Genomic DNA, 21,886 nt, shown 5'->3' with positions numbered 1-21,886 from the left:
CGCTGATTGGTGGGTGAAGGAGGCGGAGTTTCCGACGCAGTGCGCGGGGTGGCGTCCTCACGTTTATGTTTGCATTCCAAGCCTCGCTGTGGATTCTGACCGTTGTCATGGAGACCAAACCGATAACTAATTAGCTTGGCGGCCATCTTTAGCTGAACCAGAAGGAATTACCCTCCCTGTTGGGGAGACAGGGTCCATGGAAGTACCTTGTGGTCCTTATAGACCCAAGGGAACGGGCCTGAGGAAGGGGTAATTCCCCGAAACGTTGCCCCCCTGATTACCCTCCCCCCATTGGTTTTGTTATTCCCCCACTGTCCTTGTCTATTGTTCATCACACTCCCTATCCCTGTGTTCCTTGTCCCTCACCACCCATATTGTAGGGTCTATGGTTTACCCCCTAGTGCCACATCACTCCAGGTTTAGTTATATGGTCTTGTGGTGATATTAAATTATTTACTTTTTTGGCATTTACCTTGTTTGATCCGTTATTCTATAGTCAGTGAGTGCTGGAACTTGAGTTTATATTTACTATTGTCTTTAGGGGGAATTGGGGTCCCCCTGTGTTCCGTGGGCACCCTGCGCCTGTTCCTTTTATATGAATTAATTGAGTGCTGTCTATCCTATTTTTTTGTATGTATGTGCTAATCTATCTAGGGTTAAGTATCATTTCATCAAAATGTTGTATCTATTTTCTTTGATAATGGTGGATAGAAGAACGAGCCGTGGCCGCCGATATATCTGTCCAATCACCATCCTTGATTTCCTTCCCAACATCCTTCTCCCGTCCAGTCACATAACTATGTTTGTCTTTTCTATCCAGGGAGCTGAAGATTGCGGGTGGAGCTGAGATCAGCCCTCTCTGATGTTCCCATACGGGGCACATCCCTTCTAAGGAGGTGAGCTGTTTATCTTTTAAAAGGTGGAATATTAGTGATAAAGTGCTTATTTCGTATGTATTTGGAATATTATATTTTTCTTGTGTAGAACGTGACATCTCTAAACCTCAACAAATCCAAACATTGTTTCTACCTGGGCCACAAGCTGATGTAAATGCCTATCTTCTCCATAAGGCGGTGCCGTAAGGGAGGGCTGTCCTTGAAGTCCCTTTACTGGGTCGCCTTCTCCCTCTCCACGAGGTTATTCAAATAGTGGCGCACGCCAACAGGGAGGGGGGGGGGGGAGAGCGAGGACGGAGGGGAGAGGGAGGGGGGGGGGGAGTCTATATATCAGACTTGGGTATGTTTTTGTACAAAGGAGGAGAGACAGCAAGGAGGGGAGGAGAGACAGCAAGGAGGGGAGGAGAGACAGCAAGGAGGGGAGCAAGCAGTGAAGGAGACGGAGAGACAGCAAGAAGGGGAGGAGAGACAGCAAGGAGGGGAGCAAGCAGTGAAGGAGACAGAGAGAGACAGCAAGAAGGGGAAGAGAGACAGCAAGGAGGGGAGGAAGCAGTGAAGGAGACAGAGAGAGACAGCAAGAAGGGGAAGAGAGACAGCAAGGAGGGGAGAGAATGCACAGAGAGATAGCAAGCAGTGATGTAGACAGGGAGAGACAGCAAGAAGGGGAGGAGAGACAGCAAGGAGGGGAGAGAATGCACAGAGAGATAGCAAGCAGTGAAGGAGACAGAGAAAGACAGCAAGAAGGGGAGGAGAGACAGCAAGGAGGGGAGAGGATGCACAGAGAGATAGCAAGCAGTGAAGGAGACGGAGAGACAGCAAGAAGGGGAGGAGAGACAGCAAGGAGGGGAGAGAATGCACAGAGAGATAGCAAGCAGTGAAGGAGACAGAGAAAGACAGCAAGAAGGGGAGGAGAGACAGCAAGGAGGGGAGAGGATGCACAGAGAGATAGCAAGCAGTGAAGGAGACGGAGAGACAGCAAGAAGGGGAAGAGAGACAGCAAGGAGCGGAGAGAATGCACAGAGAGATAGCAAGCAGTGAAGGAGACAGGGAGAGACAGCAAGAAGGGGAAGAGAGACAGCAAGGAGCGGAGAGAATGCACAGAGAGATAGCAAGCAGTGAAGGAGACAGGGAGAGACAGCAAGAAGGGGAAGAGAGACAGCAAGGAGGGGAGAGAATGTACAGAGAGATAGCAAGCAGTGAAGGAGACAGAGAGAGACAGCAAGGAGGGGAGAGGATGCACAGAGAGATAGCAAGCAGTGAAGGAGACAGAGAGAGACAGCAAGAAGGGGAGGAGAGACAGCAAGGAGGGGAGAGAATGCACAGAGAGATAGCAAGCAGTGAAGGAGACAGGGAGAGACAGCGAGAAGGGGAGAAGAGACAGCAAGGAGGGGAGAGAATGCACAGAGAGATAGCAAGCAGTGAAGGAGACAGGGAGAGACAGCAAGAAGGGGAGGAGAGACAGCAAGGAGGGGAGAGAATGCACAGAGAGATAGCAAGCAGTGAAGGAGACAGAGAGAGACAGCAAGGAGGGGAGCAAGCAGTGAAGGAGACAGAGAGAGACAGCAAGGAGGGGAGCAAGCAGTGAAGGAGACAGAGAGAGACAGCAAGGAGCGGAGAGAATGCACAGAGAGATAGCAAGCAGTGAAGGAGACAGGGAGAGACAGCAAGAAGGGGAAGAGAGACAGTAAGGAGCGGAGAGAATGCACAGAGAGATAGCAAGTAGTGAAGGAGACAGGGAGAGACAGCAAGAAGGGGAATAGAGACAGCAAGGAGGGGAGAGAATGTACAGAGAGATAGCAAGCAGTGAAGGAGACAGAGAGACAGCAAGAAGGGGAGGAGAGACAGCAAGGAGGGGAGAGGATGCACAGAGAGATAGCAAGCAGTGAAGGAGACAGAGAGAGACAGCAAGGAGGGGAAGAGAGACAGCAAGGAGGGGAGAGAATGCACAGAGAGATAGCAAGCAGTGAAGGAGACAGAGAGAGACAGCAAGGAGGGGAGCAAGCAGTGAAGGAGACAGGGAGAGACAGCAAGAAGGGGAAGAGAGACAGCAAGGAGCGGAGAGAATGCACAGAGAGATAGCAAGCAGTGAAGGAGACAGGGAGAGACCGCAAGAAGGGGAAGAGAGACAGCAAGGAGCGGAGAGAATGCACAGAGAGATAGCAAGCAGTGAAGGAGACAGGGAGAGACAGCAAGAAGGGGAAGAGGGACAGCAAGGAGGGGAGAGGATGCACAGAGAGATAGCAAGCAGTGAAGGAGACAGGGAGAGACAGCAAGAAGGGGAGGCGAGACAGCAAGGAGGGGAGAGGATGCACAGAGAGATAGCAAGGAGAGGAGGACACAGTGAGACAGCAAGGAGGGGAGGAGACAGCATGGAGGGGACAGGAGAGCAAGGAGAGGAGGAAACAGAGAGACAGCAAGAAGGGGAGGAGAGACAGCAAGGAGGGGAGAGGATGCACAGAGAGATAGCAAGGAGAGGAGGAAACAGTGAGACAGCAAGGAGGGGAGGAGAGACAACAAGGAGGGGACAGGAGAGCAAGCTGAGGAGGAAACAGAGAGACAGCAAGAAGGGGAGGAGAGACAGCAAGGAGGGGAGAGGATGCACAGAAATTGCAAGGAGAGAAGGAAACAGAGAGACAGCAAGGAGGGGGCAGGAGAGCAAGGAGAGGAGGAAACAGAGAGAGATAAGAGACAGCAAGGAGAGGAGGAGATAGAGAGACAGCAACGAGGAGGGAACGTAGAGCAGTGTGCACATGGGATAGGAGGGAGTGCACAGAGGGGAGGAGAGACAGCAAGGAGAGTAGGAGGAAACAGAGAGACAGCAAGGAGAGGAGGAGGCAGATGAGATGAGTAGGAGAGGATGGAGTGTAGTGTGCACAGAGAGAAGCAGACACAGTAAGGCAGAGAGTGCAGAAAGAGGGGAGGAGAGAGTGCAAAGAGGAGCAGGAAATGCCGGAGGAGAGGACAAGAGACAGCGCGGCAGTACAGGGAGGGGTGAAAGCAACGCGTAATGTTTCATTATTAAATGTGACATTGAGGAGGTAACCAGGCTCACTAATAAAGGTTAAGCCTGTTTGGTTACCTCTGACCCATGTGTTGGGGTTCAGGAGTGTCAGCTCTTGGACCCAACTGTTGCAAAAGCATTACCTGTAATTATGCGACAATAAAGAATCTTTGTGTTTTTACCTTACCAGGGATGCCAGCAAGCAGGGATTGCTGTGGTATGAGTTTCAGGGGGGGGGGGGGGTTTGCGGAGAAAGTGTTGTCAGATTGTGTCTATCTAGTCAGGGGCCAGAGGTGCTGGTTCCCATAAAAATGTACCCAGGATTCAGGTCGGATTCCTGGATGCATGTAGACACAGTGTCTCGGTAATATCTCCACTTGAAAATGCTTGCACGACTCAACACTAGGGGTCCCTGCTTCAGCACAGCCCAGAAAGGTAAATGGTGCAAAGGGACGTAAAGTATCTGTAACAGGGGACTTATCCCTGTTCAGTAATGTTCCTTTAATCTAGCAGTGTGGTAGTTAATTACTAAACATCACCTGCCTGATTAGATTGTTTACAAAAAGCCTGTCTTTGAGACAGGAAGTGACTCTCTTTAGCTCTGACTGAGAGCTGACCTTTGGAGACACCACAATGTCTTGAGTTCTGCCAGCCACACAGCAGAGCTGATTGCAAGACACCCAATAAGACTTCTAACCCTGGATGCTGATATTTTTCTGTGCACGCACGGGTGCGGTTCCAAGAGAGCAGAGAAGCTTACTCTACAGCTGATAAACAGTTAAGACTTTCATTATTAAGAGACTGCTTATATCTGCTTATTTTCATGCTATGTGTTTGGGGCTGGGGAGAAATGCTTAACTAATGGAGATGTGAACTAATTGCAAGGATTCACTAGAAATACTCCCAAGTGAATGGAAGCTTTGTTCCCCCCTGTGTTTGGATAATTTCCTGATGAAAAGGAAAAGGCACAATAAAGCCTATTATAATTTCACATTATAACGACTCCAATTGTGTACCTCTGTGAACGTCCGTCTACAGTATCCCTGTAACTATAAGGGGCCCCCAGGTTAGGGGGGATACCCAGTTACTGTACTGGTAACCCAGAACCTGCTTAGAGGTTCTGGGGGTACTCCAATCATCTATAAGGTTGTGAGGGGGCTTTTAACGGTCCAGTCCTAAGTTTATTGTATAGAGTGTGGGGAATATGGCTAGTAAGAAATAACGTGCAGCTTCTTATTCTATTTCCCATAACCCACAGGCTTAGGGTATTTGTAAAGTGTATATTTTATGGACCAGTGTGTTTTACATATCTGTTTGTGCACAGAAATGAGCTGGGACTACAGAACCAATGCTCAGACAGGCCACTGGGACTACAGAACCAATGCTCAGACAGGCCACTGGGGCTACAGAACCAATGCTCCGACAGGCCACTGGGGCTACAGAACCAATGCTCTGACAGGCCACTGGGGCTACAGAACCAATGCTCTGACAGGCCACTGGGCTACAGAACCAATGCTCCGACAGGCCACTGGACTACAGAACCAATGCTCCGACAGGCCACTGGGACTACAGAACCAATGCTCCGACAGGCCAATGGGCTACAGAACCAATGCTCTGACAGGCCACTGGGGCTACAGAACCAATGCTCCGACAGGCCACTGGGCTACAGAACCAATGCTCCGACAGGCCACTGGGCTACAGAACCAAAGCTCTGACAGGCCACTGGGACTTTCAGAACCAATGCTCCGACAGGCCACTGGGCTACAGAACCAATGCTCTGACAGGCCACTGGGGCTACCGAACCAATGCTCTGACAGGCCACTGGGCTACAGAACCAATGCTCAGACAGGCCACTGGGGCTACAGAACCAATGCTCCGACAGGCCACTGGGGCTACAGAACCAATGCTCTGACAGGCCACTGGGCTACAGAACCAATGCTCCGACAGGCCACTGGACTACAGAACCAATGCTCCGACAGGCCACTGGGACTACAGAACCAATGCTCCGACAGGCCAATGGGCTACAGAACCAATGCTCTGACAGGCCACTGGGGCTACAGAACCAATGCTCCGACAGGCCACTGGGCTACAGAACCAATGCTCCAACAGGCCACTGGGGCTACAGAACCAATGCTCCGACAGGCCACTGGGCTACAGAACCAATGCTCTGACAGGCCACTGGGCTACAGAACCAATGCTCTGACAGGCCACTGGGCTACAGAACCAATGCTCTGACAGGCCACTGGGCTACAGAACCAATGTTCTAACAGGCCACTGGGACTACAGAACCAATGCTCTGACAGGCCACTGGGACTTTCAGAACCAATGCTCCGACAGGCCACTGGGCTACAGAACCAAAGCTCTGACAGGCCACTGGGACTTTCAGAACCAATGCTCCGACAGGCCACTGGGCTACAGAACCAATGCTCTGACAGGCCACTGGGGCTACCGAACCAATGCTCTGACAGGCCACTGGGCTACAGAACCAATGCTCTGACAGACCACTGGGCTACAGAACCAATGCTCTGACAGGCCACTGGGACTACAAAACCAATGCTCTGACAGGCCACTGGGCTACAGAACCAATGCTCTGACAGGCCACTGGGCTACAGAACCAATGCTCTGACAGGCCACTGGGCTACAGAACCAATGCTCTGACAGGCCACTGGGCTACAGAACCAATGCTCCGACAGGCCACTGGGCTACAGAACCAATGCTCCGACAGGCCACTGGGCTACAGAACCAATGCTCCGACAGGCCACTGGGGCTACAGAACCAATGCTCTGACAGGCCACTGGGACTTTCAGAACCAATGCTCTGACAGGCCACTGGGACTTTCAGAACCAATGCTCTGACAGGCCACTGGGACTTTCAGAACCAATGCTCTGACAGGCCACTGGGACTTTCAGAACCAATGCTCTGACAGGCCACTGGGACTTTCAGAACCAATGCTCTGACAGGCCACTGGGGCTACAGAACCAATGCTCTGACAGGCCACTGGGCTACAGAACCAATGCTCTGACAGGCCACTGGGGCTACAGAACCAATGCTCTGACAGGCCACTGGGCTACAGAACCAATGCTCTGACAGGCCACTGGGCTACAGAACCAATGCTCCGACAGGCCACTGGGGCTACAGAACCAATGCTCTGACAGGCCACTGGGACTTTCAGAACCAATGCTCTGACAGGCCACTGGGGCTACAGAACCAATGCTCTGACAGGCCACTGGGACTTTCAGAACCAATGCTCCGACAGGCCACTGGGCTACAGAACCAATGCTCTGACAGGCCACTGGGCTACAGAACCAATGCTCTGACAGGCCACTGGGGCTACAGAACCAATGCTCTGACAGGCCACTGGGCTACAGAACCAATGCTCTGACAGGCCTCTGGGGCTACAGAACCAATGCTCTCACAGGCCACTGGGGCTACAGAACCAATGCTCTGACAGGCCACTGGGCTACAGAACCAATGCTCCGACAGGCCACTGGGGCTACAGAACCAATGCTCCGACAGGCCACTGGGACTTTCAGAACCAATGCTCTGACAGGCCACTGGGGCTACAGAACCAATGCTCCGACAGGCCACTGGGACTTTCAGAACCAATGCTCTGACAGGCCACTGGGACTTTCAGAACCAATGCTCTGACAGGCCACTGGGGCTACAGAACCAATGCTCTGACAGGCCACTGGGCTACAGAACCAATGCTCTGACAGGCCACTGGGGCTACAGAACCAATGCTCTGACAGGCCACTGGGCTGCAGAACCAATGCTCTGACAGGCCACTGGGCTACAGAACCAATGCTCCGACAGGCCACTGGGGCTACAGAACCAATGCTCTGACAGGCCACTGGGCTACAGAACCAATGCTCCGACAGGCCACTGGAGCTACAGAACCAATGCTCCGACAGGCCACTGGGCTACAGAACCAATGCTCCAACAGGCCACTGGGGCTACAGAACCAATGCTCCGACAGGCCACTGGGCTACAGAACCAATGCTCTGACAGGCCACTGGGCTACAGAACCAATGCTCTGACAGGCCACTGGGCTACAGAACCAATGCTCTGACAGGCCACTGGGCTACAGAACCAATGCTCTGACAGGCCACTGGGCTACAGAACCAATGTTCTAACAGGCCACTGGGACTACAGAACCAATGCTCCGACAGGCCACTGGGACTTTCAGAACCAATGCTCCGACAGGCCACTGGGCTACAGAACCAAAGCTCCGACAGGCCACTGGGACTTTCAGAACCAATGCTCCGACAGGCCACTGGGCTACAGAACCAATGCTCCGACAGGCCACTGGGCTACAGAACCAATGCTCTGACAGGCCACTGGGCTACAGAACCAATGCTCTGACAGGCCACTGGGCTACAGAACCAATGCTCTGACAGGCCACTGGGCTACAGAACCAATGCTTCGACAGGCCACTGGGCTACAGAACCAATGCTCCGACAGGCCACTGGGCTACAGAACCAATGCTCCGACAGGCCACTGGGGCTACAGAACCAATGCTCCGACAGGCCACTGGGACTTTCAGAACCAATGCTCTGACAGGCCACTGGGGCTACAGAACCAATGCTCTGACAGGCCACTGGGACTTTCAGAACCAATGCTCTGACAGGCCACTGGGACTTTCAGAACCAATGCTCTGACAGGCCACTGGGGCTACAGAACCAATGCTCTGACAGGCCACTGGGCTACAGAACCAATGCTCTGACAGGCCACTGGGGCTACAGAACCAATGCTCTGACAGGCCACTGGGCTACAGAACCAATGCTCTGACAGGCCACTGGGCTACAGAACCAATGCTCCGACAGGCCACTGGGGCTACAGAACCAATGCTCTGACAGGCCACTGGGCTACAGAACCAATGCTCTGACAGGCCACTGGAGCTACAGAACCAATGCTCTGACAGGCCACTGGGCTACAGAACCAATGCTCTGACAGGCCACTGGGGCTACAGAACCAATGCTCTGACAGGCCACCGGGCTACAGAACCAATGCTCTGACAGGCCACTGGGCTACGGAACCAATGCTCTGACAGGCCACTGGGGCTACAGAACCAATGCTCTGACAGACCACTGGGCTACAGAACCAATGCTCTGACAGGCCTCTGGGGCTACAGAACCAATGCTCTGACAGGCCACTGGGGCTACAGAACCAATGCTCTGACAGGCCACTGGGGCTACAGAACCAAAGCTCCGACAGGCCACTGGGGCTACAGAACCAATGCTCTGACAGGCCACTGGGGCTACAGAACCAATGCTCTGACAGGCCACTGGGGCTATCAGAACCAATGCTCCGACAGGCCACTGGGGCTACCAATTGGTGCCAGGAGGTCTAGCAGGACATTTGGAGATGAAAGCCCCAGAGGATGTCCGAGGTGTCAAGACCATTTGGACAGGAGGGAAGGACTCAAGTATCCACGTCCTGAGATCAATGGACGCTCTTTGCATTTCCATTTGCCCCACCAGACTAGCAGGAGCCTGTCACCGCGGGTGGCATTGAGGGAACCAGGGCCAGAGGTGCCAAATTGCACATGCCCCTGGGTTCATTCAGATTTCCAGGTAACCCTGTTTTTTGTACCAGCTTGTCTTTGATTGGCTGCAGAGACATTTCTCACGCTTTGGGTTGGGCTATAGTATTTTTTGAATGAAACTGAGAGGAATTATAACCCCTTGCGCCCATCAGTTAATTAGTTCTCCAGTCCTCTAAGGTGCCCAGATTCCAGTTAAGTTTCCAGTTTCAAGTCTCCAGCAAGAAAAGGACTGCTTCAGCGAAAGCTGCCTGGATTATTTTCTGTCCTGTTTTTGCAACTGTTATTAGGATTCCCTGCACCTAGGGGAGTCTAGGTTGTTACCCCAATTCCCAAGTAAGTGTGTCTTTTTGCTGTAGTTTGTGTATCATTGTGTGTACGCCTTGTGAATACAAAAACTCATTGGTTTTGCATTTATTAAATGCAGCTCGATAATCGCCATGTGGAACAAAGCTCGGGCTCCGCTGGTTCACCACCGGCGGCTAGGTGGTATGAAAGACTCCTCGACTACATTTGATCAGGTATATATATATATATATATATATATATATATATATATACACATATATATATATATATACACATATATATATATATACATACTGTATTCCCTCGATTGCAAGACGCCATTGATTTAGCACTTACAATCGAGGAAAAACGGTAATAACAATTTTTGTGGAAAAACAGCAACCTCCTGCTCCACCAATCAGAAGCAAGGTTGGCAGGCAGAATGGGCCTATCCCAGGCGGGGGCATGGCTACATCCCCAGATAGTCGAGGAGTGAGGTCAGTGTTGTTTCTAACTTCTGTTCCACTGAAATATCCGTATATTTCATTACCACTACTATAAGGGCCCACATTACACAGTATACGGTAAAATCCTAAATCTGACTTCTGCAAGTCATTCATATGCACCGCGCTGGAAGCTGCTCGGGGAGATGTAATCACTGTGCAGATCACTCCCTGTGGAGACACCAGGTTTACCTCTCCCCCGGCGTTCAAGGGTGACAGTAGGGTCCGTCGGTAGGTTGTGGGGAACCCCGTACACACATCCCAAGCTGATAAGAGTTGCTGCAGTGGGGCGGGACCAGCTTGAGATCTCTTCCATTACGCATTATCCCCAGGCTGTGTCGCGGGGAGGGGGGGAGGGGGAGAGGGGGACTGTGATCGGAGCAGCCAGCTCGTTTAACAGCCGCCACACCGCCGTTTTCCCCAGGCTGTGAGAGTAAGCTGTAAACTCTGAAAGCAGCCGAGCTGTGGCTGCTCCAGCAGCGCCCCCTAGCAGTCTTTTTTTTTATATACATTGATTCTAAGACGCATCCCAATTTCAGCCATGTGAAAATGGGAAAAAAGATGCGTCTTAGAATGGAGGAAATAGGGTATATATATGATGTAGTCGGGAAGTAGAGTGTCTTCTTCCTCCGGTTACGGCTGTTCAGGGATCACCCCAGTAAATATATACACAAGTCTTCTCTGGTTTTATTCAAGGAGTCCAATTATGGGGTTCTAAGGGAGGACGGACTTCGGCCACACCACATATACACTGTGGCAATAGAGGGGTTAAACATATTTATTGTGCTTTATTCTGTGATGTTTTCCTTGTGTAATAGCGAAGAGAGAAGTACAGCCACAGCGGCCTACACAATCAGAAAGTATTTCATAAGCATTTCAGAAAGTATTTCATTTCTCTCTGCTCTAGCACCTACCCTGACCACTAGCCCCTCTGCACTAGCAGCTACCCTGACCATTAACCTCTCTGCTCTAGCACCTACCCTGACCACTAACCTTTCTGCTCTAGCACCTACCCTGACCACTAACCTTTCTGCTCTAGCACCTACCCTGACCACTAGCCTCTCTGCTCTAGCACCTACCCTGACCATTAACCTCTCTGCTCTAGCACCTACCCTGACCACTAACCTCTCTGCTCTAGCACCTACCCTGACCACTAACCTCTCTGCTCTAGCACCTACCCTGACCACTAACCTCTCTGCTCTAGCACCTACCCTGACCACTAACCTTTCTGCTCTAGCACCTACCCTGACCACTAGCCTCTCTGCTCTAGCACCTACCCTGACCATTAACCTCTCTGCTCTAGCACCTACCCTGACCACTAACCTCTCTGCTCTAGCACCTACCCTGACCACTAGCCCCTCTGCACTAGCAGCTACCCTGACCATTAACCTCTCTGCTCTAGCACCTACCCTGACCACTAACCTTTCTGCTCTAGCACCTACCCTGACCACTAACCTTTCTGCTCTAGCACCTACCCTGACCACTAGCCTCTCTGCTCTAGCACCTACCCTGACCATTAACCTCTCTGCTCTAGCACCTACCCTGACCACTAACCTCTCTGCTCTAGCACCTACCCTGACCACTAACCTCTCTGCTCTAGCACCTACCCTGACCACTAACCTCTCTGCTCTAGCACCTACCCTGACCACTAACCTCTCTGCTCTAGCACCTACCCTGACCATTAACCTCTCTGCTCTAGCACCTACCCTGACCACTAGCCTCTCTGCTCTAGCACCTACCCTGACCATTAACCTCTCTGCTCTAGCACCTACCCTGACCACTAGCCTCTCTGCTCTAGCACCTACCCTGACCACTAACCTCTCTACTCTAGCACCTACCCTGACCATTAACCTCTCTGCTCTAGCACCTACCCTGACCACTAACCTCTCTGTTCGGCACCTACCCTGACCACTAACTTCTCTGCTCTAGCACCTACCCTGACCACTAACCTCTCTGCTCCAGCACCTACCCTGACCTCTAACCTCTCTGCTCTAGCACCTACCCTGACCACTAACCTCTCTGCTCTAGCACCTACCCTGACCACTAACCTCTGCTCTAGCACCTACCCTGACCACTAACCTCTGCTCTAGCACCTACCCTGACCACTAACTTCTCTGCTCTAGCACCTACCCTGACCACTAACCTCTCTGCTCTAGCACCTACCCTGACCACTAACCTCTCTGCTCTAGCACCTACCCTGACCACTAACCTCTCTGCTCTAGCACCTACCCTGACCATTAACCTCTCTGCTCTAGCACCTACCCTGACCACTAGCCTCTCTGCTCTAGCACCTACCATGACCACTAGCCTCTCTGCTCTAGCACCTACCCTGACCACTAACCTCTCTGCTCTAGCACCTACCCTGACCACTAACCTCTCTGCTCTAGCACCTACCCTGACCATTAACCTCTCTGCTCTAGCACCTACCCTGACCACTAACCTCTCTGTTCGGCACCTACCCTGACCACTAACCTCTCTGCTCCAGCACCTACCCTGACCACTAACTTCTCTGCTTTAGCACCTACCCTGACCACTAGCCTCTCTGCTCTAGCACCTACCCTGACCACTAGCCTCTCTGCTCTAGCACCTACCCTGACCATTAGCCTCTCTGCTCTAGCACCTACCCTGACCACTAACCTCTCTGCTCTAGCACCTACCCTGACCATTAACCTCTCTGCTCTAGCACCTACCCTGACCACTAACCTCTCTGTTCGGCACCTACCCTGACCACTAGCCTCTCTGCTCTAGCACCTACCCTGACCATTAACCTCTCTGATCCAGCAGCTACCCTGACCACTAACCTCTCTGCTCCAGCACCTACCCTGACCACTAGCCTGTCTGCTCTAGCACCTACCCTGACCATTAACCTCTCTGCTCCAGCATCTACCCTGACCATTTCAGTTATTAAGATGGCTGCTCCTGTATCTCAGTTATTAGGGGGGGGCTGCTCCTGTATCAGTTATTAGGGGGGCTGCTCCTGTATCAGTTATTAGGGGGGCTGCTTCCGTATCTCAGTTATTAGGGGGGCTGCTCCTGTATCAGTTATTAGGGGGGCTGCTCCTGTATCTCAGTTATGAGGGGGGCTGCTCCTGTATCAGTTATTAGGGGGGCTGCTCCTGTATCTCAGTTATTAGGGGGGGCTGCTCCTGCATCTCAGTTATTAGGGGGGGGGGGCTGCTCCTGTATCTCAGTTATTAGGGGGGCTGCTCCTGTATCAGTTATTAGGGGGGCTGCTCCTGTATCTCAGTTATTAGGGGGGGCTGCTCCTGTATCTCAGTTATTAGGGGGGCTGCTCCTGTATCTCAGTTATTAGGGGGGCTGCTCCTGTATCTCAGTTATTAGGGGGGGGGCTGCTCATGTATCTGTTATTAGGGGGGGCTGCTCCTGTGTCTGTTATTAGGGGGGGCTGCTCATGTATCTCAGTTATTAGGGGGGCTGCTCATGTATCTCAGTTATTAGGGGGCCTGCTCCTGTATCTCAGTTATTAGGGGGCTGCTCCTGTATCTCCGTTATTAGGGGGGGCTGCTCCTGTATCTCAGTTATTAGGGGGGGGCTGCTCCTGTATCGCAGTTATTAGGGGGGGGGGTCTGCTTCTGTATCGCAGTTATTAGGGGGGCTGCTCCTGTATTGCAGTTATTAGGGGGGGCTGCTCCTGTATCTCAGTTATTAGGGGGGGCTGCTCCTGTATCTCTGTTATTAGGGGGGCTGCTCCTGTATCTCAGTTATTAGGGGGGCTGCTCCTGTATTGCAGTTATTAGGGGGGGCTGCTCCTGTATCACAGTTATTAGGGGGGGCTGCTCCTGTATCTCAGTTATTAGGGGGGGCTGCTCCTGTATCTCTGTTATTAGGGGGGCTGCTCCTGTATCTCAGTTATTAGGGGGGCTGCTGCTGTATCTCAGTAATTAGGGGAGCTGCTCCTGTATCGCAGTTATTAAGGGGCTGCTCCTGTATCTCAGTTATTAGGGGGGCTGCTCCTGTATCTCAGTTATTAGGGGGGACTGCTCCTGTATCTCAGTTATTAGGGGGGGCTGCCCCTGTATCTGTTATTAGGGGGGCTGCTCCTGTATCTCAGTTATTAGGGGGCTGCTCCTGTATCTCAATTATCAGGGGGCTGCTCCTGTATCTCAGTTATTAGGGGGGGCTGCTCATGTATCTCAGTTATATCGGGGGACGACTGCTCCTGTATCTCAGTTATATGGGGGGGGGGGCTGCTTCTGTATCTGTTTTTAGGGGGGCTGCTTCTGTATCTCAGTTTTTAGGGGGGCTGCTTCTGTATCTCAGTTTTTAGGGGGGCTGCTCCCTTATCTCGGCTATTAGGGGGGCTGCTCCTGTATCTCAGTTATATGGGGGGCTGTTCCTGTATCTCAGTTTTTAGGGGGGCTGCTCCCTTATCTCAGTTATTAGGGGGGGCTGCTCCTGTATCTCAGTTATTAGGTGGGGCTGCTCCTGTATCTCAGTTATTAGGGGGGGCTGCTCCTGTGTCTCAGTTATTAGGGGGGTCTGCTCCTGTATCTCAGTTATTAGGGGGGGGCTGCTCCCGTATCTCAGTTATTAGGGGGCTTCTCCTGTATCTCAGTTATATGGGGGGGGGGGGGCTGCTCCTGTATCTCAGTTATTAGGGGGGCTGCTCCTGTATCTCAGTTATATGGGGGGCTGCTCCTGTATCTCAGTTATTAGGGGGCTGCTCCTGTATCTGTTATATGGGGGGCTGCTCCTGTATCTCAGTTATTAGGGGGCTGCTTCTGTATCAGTTATTAGGGGGGGCTGCTCCTGTATCTCAGTTATTAGGGGGGGTTGCTCCTGTATCTCAGTTATTAGGGGGCTGCTTCTGTATCTCAGTTTTTAGGGGGGCTGCTTCTGTATCTCAGTTTTTAGGGGGGCTGCTTTCTTATCTCAGTTATTAGGGGGGGCTGCTCCTGTATCTCAGTTATTAGGTGGGGCTGCTCCTGTATCTCAGTTATTAGGGGGGGCTGCTCCTGTGTCTCAGTTATTAGGGGGGCTGCTCCTGTATCTCAGTTATTAGGTGGGGCTGCTCCTGTATCTCAGTTATTAGGGGGGCTGCTCCTGTATCTCAGTTATTAGGGGGGGCTGCTCCTGTATCTCTGTTATTAGGGGGGCTGCTCCTGTATCTCAGTTATTAGGGGGGCTGCTGCTGTATCTCAGTAATTAGGGGAGCTGCTCCTGTATCGCAGTTATTAGGGGGTGCTCCTGTATCTCAGTTATTAGGGGGGCTGCTCCTGTATCTCAGTTATTAGGGGGGACTGCTCCTGTATCTCAGTTATTAGGGGGGGGCTGCCCCTGTATCTGTTATTAGGGGGGCTGCTCCTGTATCTCAGTTATTAGGGGGCTGCTCCTGTATCTCAATTATCAGGGGGCTGCTCCTGTATCTCAGTTATTAGGGGGGGCTGCTCCTGTATCTCAGTTATATGGGGGGGCTGCTCATGTATCTCAGTTATATCGGTGGGGGACTGCTCCTGTATCTCAGTTATATGGGGGGGGGCTGCTTCTGTATCTGTTTTAGGGGGGCTGCTTCTGTATCTCAGTTTTTAGGGGGGCTGCTTCTGTATCTCAGTTTTTAGGGGGGCTGCTTCTGTATCTCAGTTTTTAGGGGGGCTGCTCCCTTATCTCAGTTATTAGGGGGGGCTGCTCCTGTATCTCAGTTATTAGGTGGGGCTGCTCCTGTATCTCAGTTATTAGGGGGGGCTGCTCCTGTGTCTCAGTTATTAGGGGGGCTGCTCCTGTATCTCAGTTATATGGGGGGCTGCTCCTATATCTCAGTTATTAGGGGGCTGCTCCTGTATCTCAGTTATATGGGGGGCTGCTCCTGTATCTCAGTTATTAGGGGGCTGCTTCTGTATCAGTTATTAGGGGGGGCTGCTCCTGTATCTCTGTTATTAGGGGGGCTGCTCCTGTATCTCTGTTATTAGGGGGGCTGTTTCTGTATCTCAGTTATATGGGGGGGCTGCTCCTGTATCTGTTATATGGGGGGGCTGCTCCTGTATCTCAGTTATTAGGGGGCTGCTCCTGTATCTCAGTTATTATGGGGGGTTGCTCCTGTATCTCAGTTATTAGGGGGGGCTGCTTCTGTATCTCAGTTATTAGGGGGGCTGCTCCTGTATCTCAGTTATATGGGGGGGCTGCTCCTGTATCTGTTATATGGGGGGGCTGCTCCTGTATCTCAGTTATTAGGGGGCTGCTCCTGTATCTCAGTTATTATGGGGGGCTGCTCCTGTATCTCAGTTAATAGGGGGGGGCTGCTCCTGTATCTCAGTTATTAGGGGGGGCTGCTTCTGTATCTCAGTTATTAGGGGGGCTGCTCCTGTATCTCAGTTATATGGGGGGGCTGCTCCTGTATCTCAGTTATTAGGGGGGCTGCTCCTGTATTTCAGTTATTAGGGGGGCCGCTCCTGACTCTCAGTTATTAGGGGGGGGGGGGCAGCTCCTGTATCTCAGTTATTAGGGGGGGGGGCAGCTCCTGTATCTCAGTTATTAGGGGGGGGCATCTCCTGTATCTCAGTTATTAGGGGGGCTGCTCCTGTATTTCAGTTATTAGGGGGGCTGCTCCTGTATCTCAGTTATTAGGGGGGGGGCAGCTCCTGTATCTCAGTTATTAGGGGGGGGGCAGCTCCTGTATCTCAGTTATTAGGGGGGGGCAGCTCCTGTATCTCAGTTATTAGGGGGGCTGCTCCTGTATTTCAGTTATTAGGGGGGCTGCTCCTGTATCTCAGTTATATGGTGGGGCTGCTCCTGTATCTCCGTTTTTCGGGGGGGCTGCTCCTGTATCTCAGTTATATGGGGGGGCTCCTCCCGTATCTCAGTTTTTCAGGGGGGGGGGCTCCTCCTGTATCTCAGTTTTTCGGGGGGGCTGCTCCTGTATCTCAGTTATATGGGGGGGCTCCTCCTGTATCTCAGTTTTTCGGGGGGGGGCTCCTGTATCTCAGTTTTTCGGGGGGGGGGGGCTCCTCCTGTATCTCAGTTTTTCGGGGGGGCTGCTCCTGTATCTCAGTTATATGGGGGGGCTCCTCCTGTATCTCAGTTTTTCGGGGGGCTGCTCCCAGACATTCACACGTAGACGTCACTTAGTTCTCCTCTTTATTATTTTGCGTTTGACGTGTTTGCTTCTCGTCCTCAAAAAAAGGAAATGAAAAGAACAAAACAATCTGCAGCCTGGAAGTTTCCCTCCGACGCCGCCGTGAGGACGGGACCCGCCGTGAGGACGGGACCCGCCGTGAGGACGGAACCCGCCGTGAGGACGGGACGGCGCCCGCCGTGAGGACGGAACCCGCCGTGAGGACAGGACGGCGCCGGTCAGACATTAAACATGCATGGAAGACGGGTGTGACAGCAGCTCCGCACAGGGCGTGAGGGGGATGTGAGCGCGGTGTGAGGTTGGGGGGATGTGAGCGCGGTGTGAGGGGAGGCATGGCTGCTGGAAGGAAATGTCCCAAATGTCACAGGATCTGTGACTTCATGAGAACAGGTAAGGCACTCCATCTCCGATTATCCAGTCCATCACGCTGGGAGTAACCCAACTCCTGTAATGCCTTGGTGCCATCATGGTCTGATTCCCCAACCTGTGAAGCTCTCGTAATGAGGTGAAGGAATGGTCCTAGCAGCGCCGTACTTTGTGCGAGACACCGGTCCGGGTGATGGCGGCATATACATGGGACTGCACAGGCTTCCTGAGTCAGCAGGAGGGTCCGTATCCCTCCCAACATACACACATTGTCACACATTGGCCCACGGCATGATCCCACGGCATGATCCCACGGCATGATCCCACGTAACATCTGCTCGGTATTCCAGGGTGCGGAGAGGTGAAGAACAGGGACCCAGCGTGTCCCTCCCAAACTGGGTGGGGAACGGATCACAACCCATTAAAACGCCGCCCCCTCACACGAGGGGGAGCAGTGAGCAGTCACTCTCTCTCCTGAGTGCCTGCTTATCCTGGTAGTGACGCTGCGTCCTCCCTTAGTGCTCACGTGAAGTATTATTTTGTGGCTGCCACGCACCCCAGGCACTACACCATCCCCCCTGTTTCCCTATACTCCTCCTCCGACTGGTCCCTGCAGATGTTTTATGGACCCAGGGCTCAGCTGAGTATGGTCCTGGGAATGAAGCGATGCTCAGTGGTAGAAAGAGAGTTAAGCGATGCTCTGCAGGTCTTAAGCATGAAAGGGATTACGCAATACTCTGCAGGTGGCAGCAATAACAAACTTCTCCCCGCCCCTTATACCCCAGAACCAGTCGGGCAGGCGGCTAGAACGACACCTGTTCCGGTTCCCCTGCCTGTGTCCCATGAGCCCTTTCCCCAGGATATGGCTCTGTGATTGTGTTTGTGCCCACGTGTGCATATATCAAACTCTCTGCCCCCAGCAGAGATAAGAACCCCACCCCCCAACCCTAAAACTATAACAAGTAAGAACATGCATACAAGTGCCCTTGCATCGCCCTGTGTGAGGCAGCGGGATGGGGGGCGGTGTGCAGGGCCCCCCCGTACGCCCCCACCCTGACATGTTCTCTGAGACGGCCCCCTCTACAGAACGGCGCTAGAACAATATCATAGCTCCACATTTGGTAGTTGATCCCTCCAGTGCCAGGCGGCCCTCCTAGCACTCAAGGAGTTAGGTTTCCTGACTCGGGAACACTCACTACAAGTGCTGCACAGGTAGGCGGTTCGTTAGCAGCATGTGGCAGCTCTGGGCTGCACAATGGGACTGGTATTGGCTGTGCCATGCAGTGGCTATAAAACTCAGGGCCAGGCGCGGTCAGCAAGGCCTCAGGCGTCCGGCCCAGTGCGTCAGAGAAAGCGACATATCTGCGCGGTCCCTGAGTCAAAAACACCCTATTGAGTTGTTCCCATTCCCCAATGAGGGGCAGCAAACAAACCCCAAAGTGATGTCCTAGAGGAGGGGGGACAATAAATGGGCCGCTGTCCTACTGCCCCCCTCCTCCCCTCTCACTCACTTCCCCTCCTCCCCTCTCACTCACTTCCCCTCTCACTCACTTCCCCTCCTCCCCTCTCACTCACTTCCCCTCCTCCCCTCCTCTCCCCTCACTCCCCCTCTCACTCAATTCCCCTCCTCCCCTCTCACTCACTTCCCCTCTCACTCAATTCCCCTCCTCCCCTCTCACTCACTTCCCCTCTCACTCAATTCCCCTCCTCCCCTCTCACTCACTTCCCCTCTCACTCACTTCCTGTCCTCATCTCTCACTCACTTTCCCTCCTCCCCTCTCACTCAATTCCCCTTCTCCCCTCACTCAATTCCCCTTCTCCCCTCACTCAATTCCCCTCCTCCCCTCTCACCCAATTCCCCTCCTCCCCTCTCACTCACTTTTCCTCCTCCCCTCTCACTCAATTCCCCTCTCACTCAATTCCCCTCACTCACTTCCCCGCCTCCCCTCTCACTCACTTCCCTTCCTCCCCTCTCACTCAATTGCCCCCCTGTTTCTCTCTTTCACTCAATTTGCTGTGCACATATACATATATACACCGCTCTGCACATATACATATATACATCGCTCTGCACATATACACATATATATACATCGCTCTGCACATATACATATATATACATCGCTCTGCACATATACATATATACATCGCTCTGCACATATACATATATACATCGCTCGCACATATACATCTCTCAGCACATATACATATATACATTGCTTTGCACATATACATATATACATCGCTTTGCACATATACACATGTACATCGCTCTGCACATATACATATGTACATCGCTCTGCACATATACATATGTACATTTCTCTGCACATATACATATCGCTCTGCACATATACATAGTTCTGCAATGGCGGTAAAAACTGTGCCCCATCTCTGTGCCTTTGATTATATATATATATATATATATATATATTTATATATATATATATATTTATATATATATATAGATTATTTATATATGTATACATTTCCTCTCTTTTTTTTGTGCATTTTTCTTCTTTTTTTTTTCTTTTAAATATATATTATAATATTTGTCACAAACTCTGTGTCGGATGCTGTCAGAATGTGGTGTGTGCGTGTGTGTGTGCTGTGGGTAGGGTGTGTATACAGTATATGCAGTGTTGTGCGCAGTCAGGGTGTGTGTGCATGCAGTGCTATGTGCATAATTAGTGTGTGTGTGCATGCAGTGTGTGCATAGTCTGGGTGTGTGTGCATGCAGTGTGTGCATAGTTAGTGTGTGTGTGCATAGTTAGTGTGTGTGTGTGTGTGCATAGTCAGGGTGTGTGTGCATGCAGTGTGTGCATAGTTAGTATGTGTGTGCATAGTCAGGGTGTGTGTGCATGCAGTGTGTGCATAGTTAGTGTATGTGCAGGCAGTGTGTGCATAATCAGGGTGTGTGTGTGTGTGTGTGTGCAGTGTGTGCATAGTTAGTGTGTGTGCAGAGTTAGGGTGTGTGTGTATGCTGTGTGTGTATGCTGTGTGTGCAGAGTCAGGGTGTGTGTGTTTGTACATGCAGTGTGTGCGCAGAGTCAGGGTGTGCGTGTGTGTGTATATGCAGCGCTGTGCGCAGTCAGGGTGTGTGTGTATATGCAGCGCTGTGCGCAGTCGGGGTGTGTGTGTGTGTGTGTGTGTGTGTGTATATGCAGCGCTGTGCGCAGTCAGGGTGTGTGTGTGTGTGTATATGCAGCGCTGTGCGCAGTCAGGGTGTGTGCATGCAGTGTGTGTGCATGTGTGTGTGTTTTCAACGCTGTGCGCAGTCAGGGTGTGTGTGTGCAGTCAGTGTGTGCAGTCAGTGTGTGTGTGCATGCAGTGTGTGTGTGTGCAGTCAGGATGTTTGTGCATGCAGTGTGTGCAGAGTTTGGTGTGTACCCTTGTATTACCTTTGTGACGTGATGCTGTGAGGAAACCTCGTTGTGCTGCTATAACACATATATGATGTTGATATGTTACTGGGCTGTGTGTGTGTGTGTGTGTGTGTGTGTCTGTGTGTGACACCACTCTGTACTGACTGTCAGAGTTTTGTTGGGCAGTGATGTTGTGCAGTGTTGTGTTGGCGTGTCAGCCAGCCCTATAGAGATATGTGACAGCCTGATATAATCTTGCTGTGATATTGTGTTGCAGTGTGGTGTTTTCTTGTTGTTGTTGCCCTACAATCTCATGGTGTAGTATCACTGTCGTGTTGTGTGCCTGTCCCTACAGGCTGGAGATCTTCACCGTCTCCTGGTAGTATCTGGCGGTGATACTGGAGTTCCTCAGGACCCCAGCGCTGGGGGAGGGGGGCTGGCTCTCATCGGAGGCGTTGGCAGGGGGTGTGGGGATACTTATAATGGCGGCTGTGAGATCCGAGGTCTCACAGTTCAGCTTCAGGTTCCCGTGTGTCTTGGCATTGAGGCTGGAGCGACTGAAGGAGGAGAGAGGGTAACAACAATGTGAGGGAGGGTAACGCCAATGTGAGGGAGGGTAACAACAATGTGAGGGAGGGTAACAACAATGTGAGGGAGGGTAACGACAATGTGAGGGAGGGTAACGACAATGTGAGGGAGGGTAACGCCAATGTGAGGGAGGGTAACAACATTGTGAGGGAGGGTAACGCCAATGTGAGGGAGGGTAACGAGAATGTGAGGGAGGGTAACGCCAATGTGAGGGAGGGTAACGCCAATGTGAGGGAGGGTAACGACA

The 21,886-nt window shown here is 52.0% G+C and overlaps 1 protein-coding gene and 1 long non-coding RNA gene across 2 annotated transcripts in view; one reads left to right on the top strand and one right to left on the bottom strand.

The window, feature by feature from the left end:
* The first annotated feature begins 100 nt into the window (after positions 1-100).
* On the top strand, positions 101-20,081 carry LOC142471877 (uncharacterized). Its single transcript, XR_012789547.1, has 3 exons — positions 101-249; positions 821-896; positions 17,369-20,081. It is a non-coding gene; the product is annotated as an uncharacterized LOC142471877 (long non-coding RNA).
* Positions 19,611-21,886, bottom strand: part of KCND1 (potassium voltage-gated channel subfamily D member 1) — a 65,210-nt gene continuing 62,934 nt past the window's right edge. Inside the window, exon 6 of the mRNA XM_075578298.1 lies at positions 19,611-21,608. Within this exon, the coding sequence (XP_075434413.1) occupies positions 21,401-21,608 (208 nt within the window). The 3' untranslated portion in view covers positions 19,611-21,400. The remainder of the gene's footprint in view (positions 21,609-21,886) is intronic.

Source organism: Ascaphus truei, chromosome 21, assembly GCF_040206685.1.
Source record: "Ascaphus truei isolate aAscTru1 chromosome 21, aAscTru1.hap1, whole genome shotgun sequence".
NCBI classification, from domain to species: Eukaryota; Metazoa; Chordata; class Amphibia; order Anura; family Ascaphidae; genus Ascaphus; species Ascaphus truei.
The sequence above is the reverse complement of the archived record's forward strand: the minus strand, read 5'-3'. Positions and strand labels throughout refer to the sequence as shown.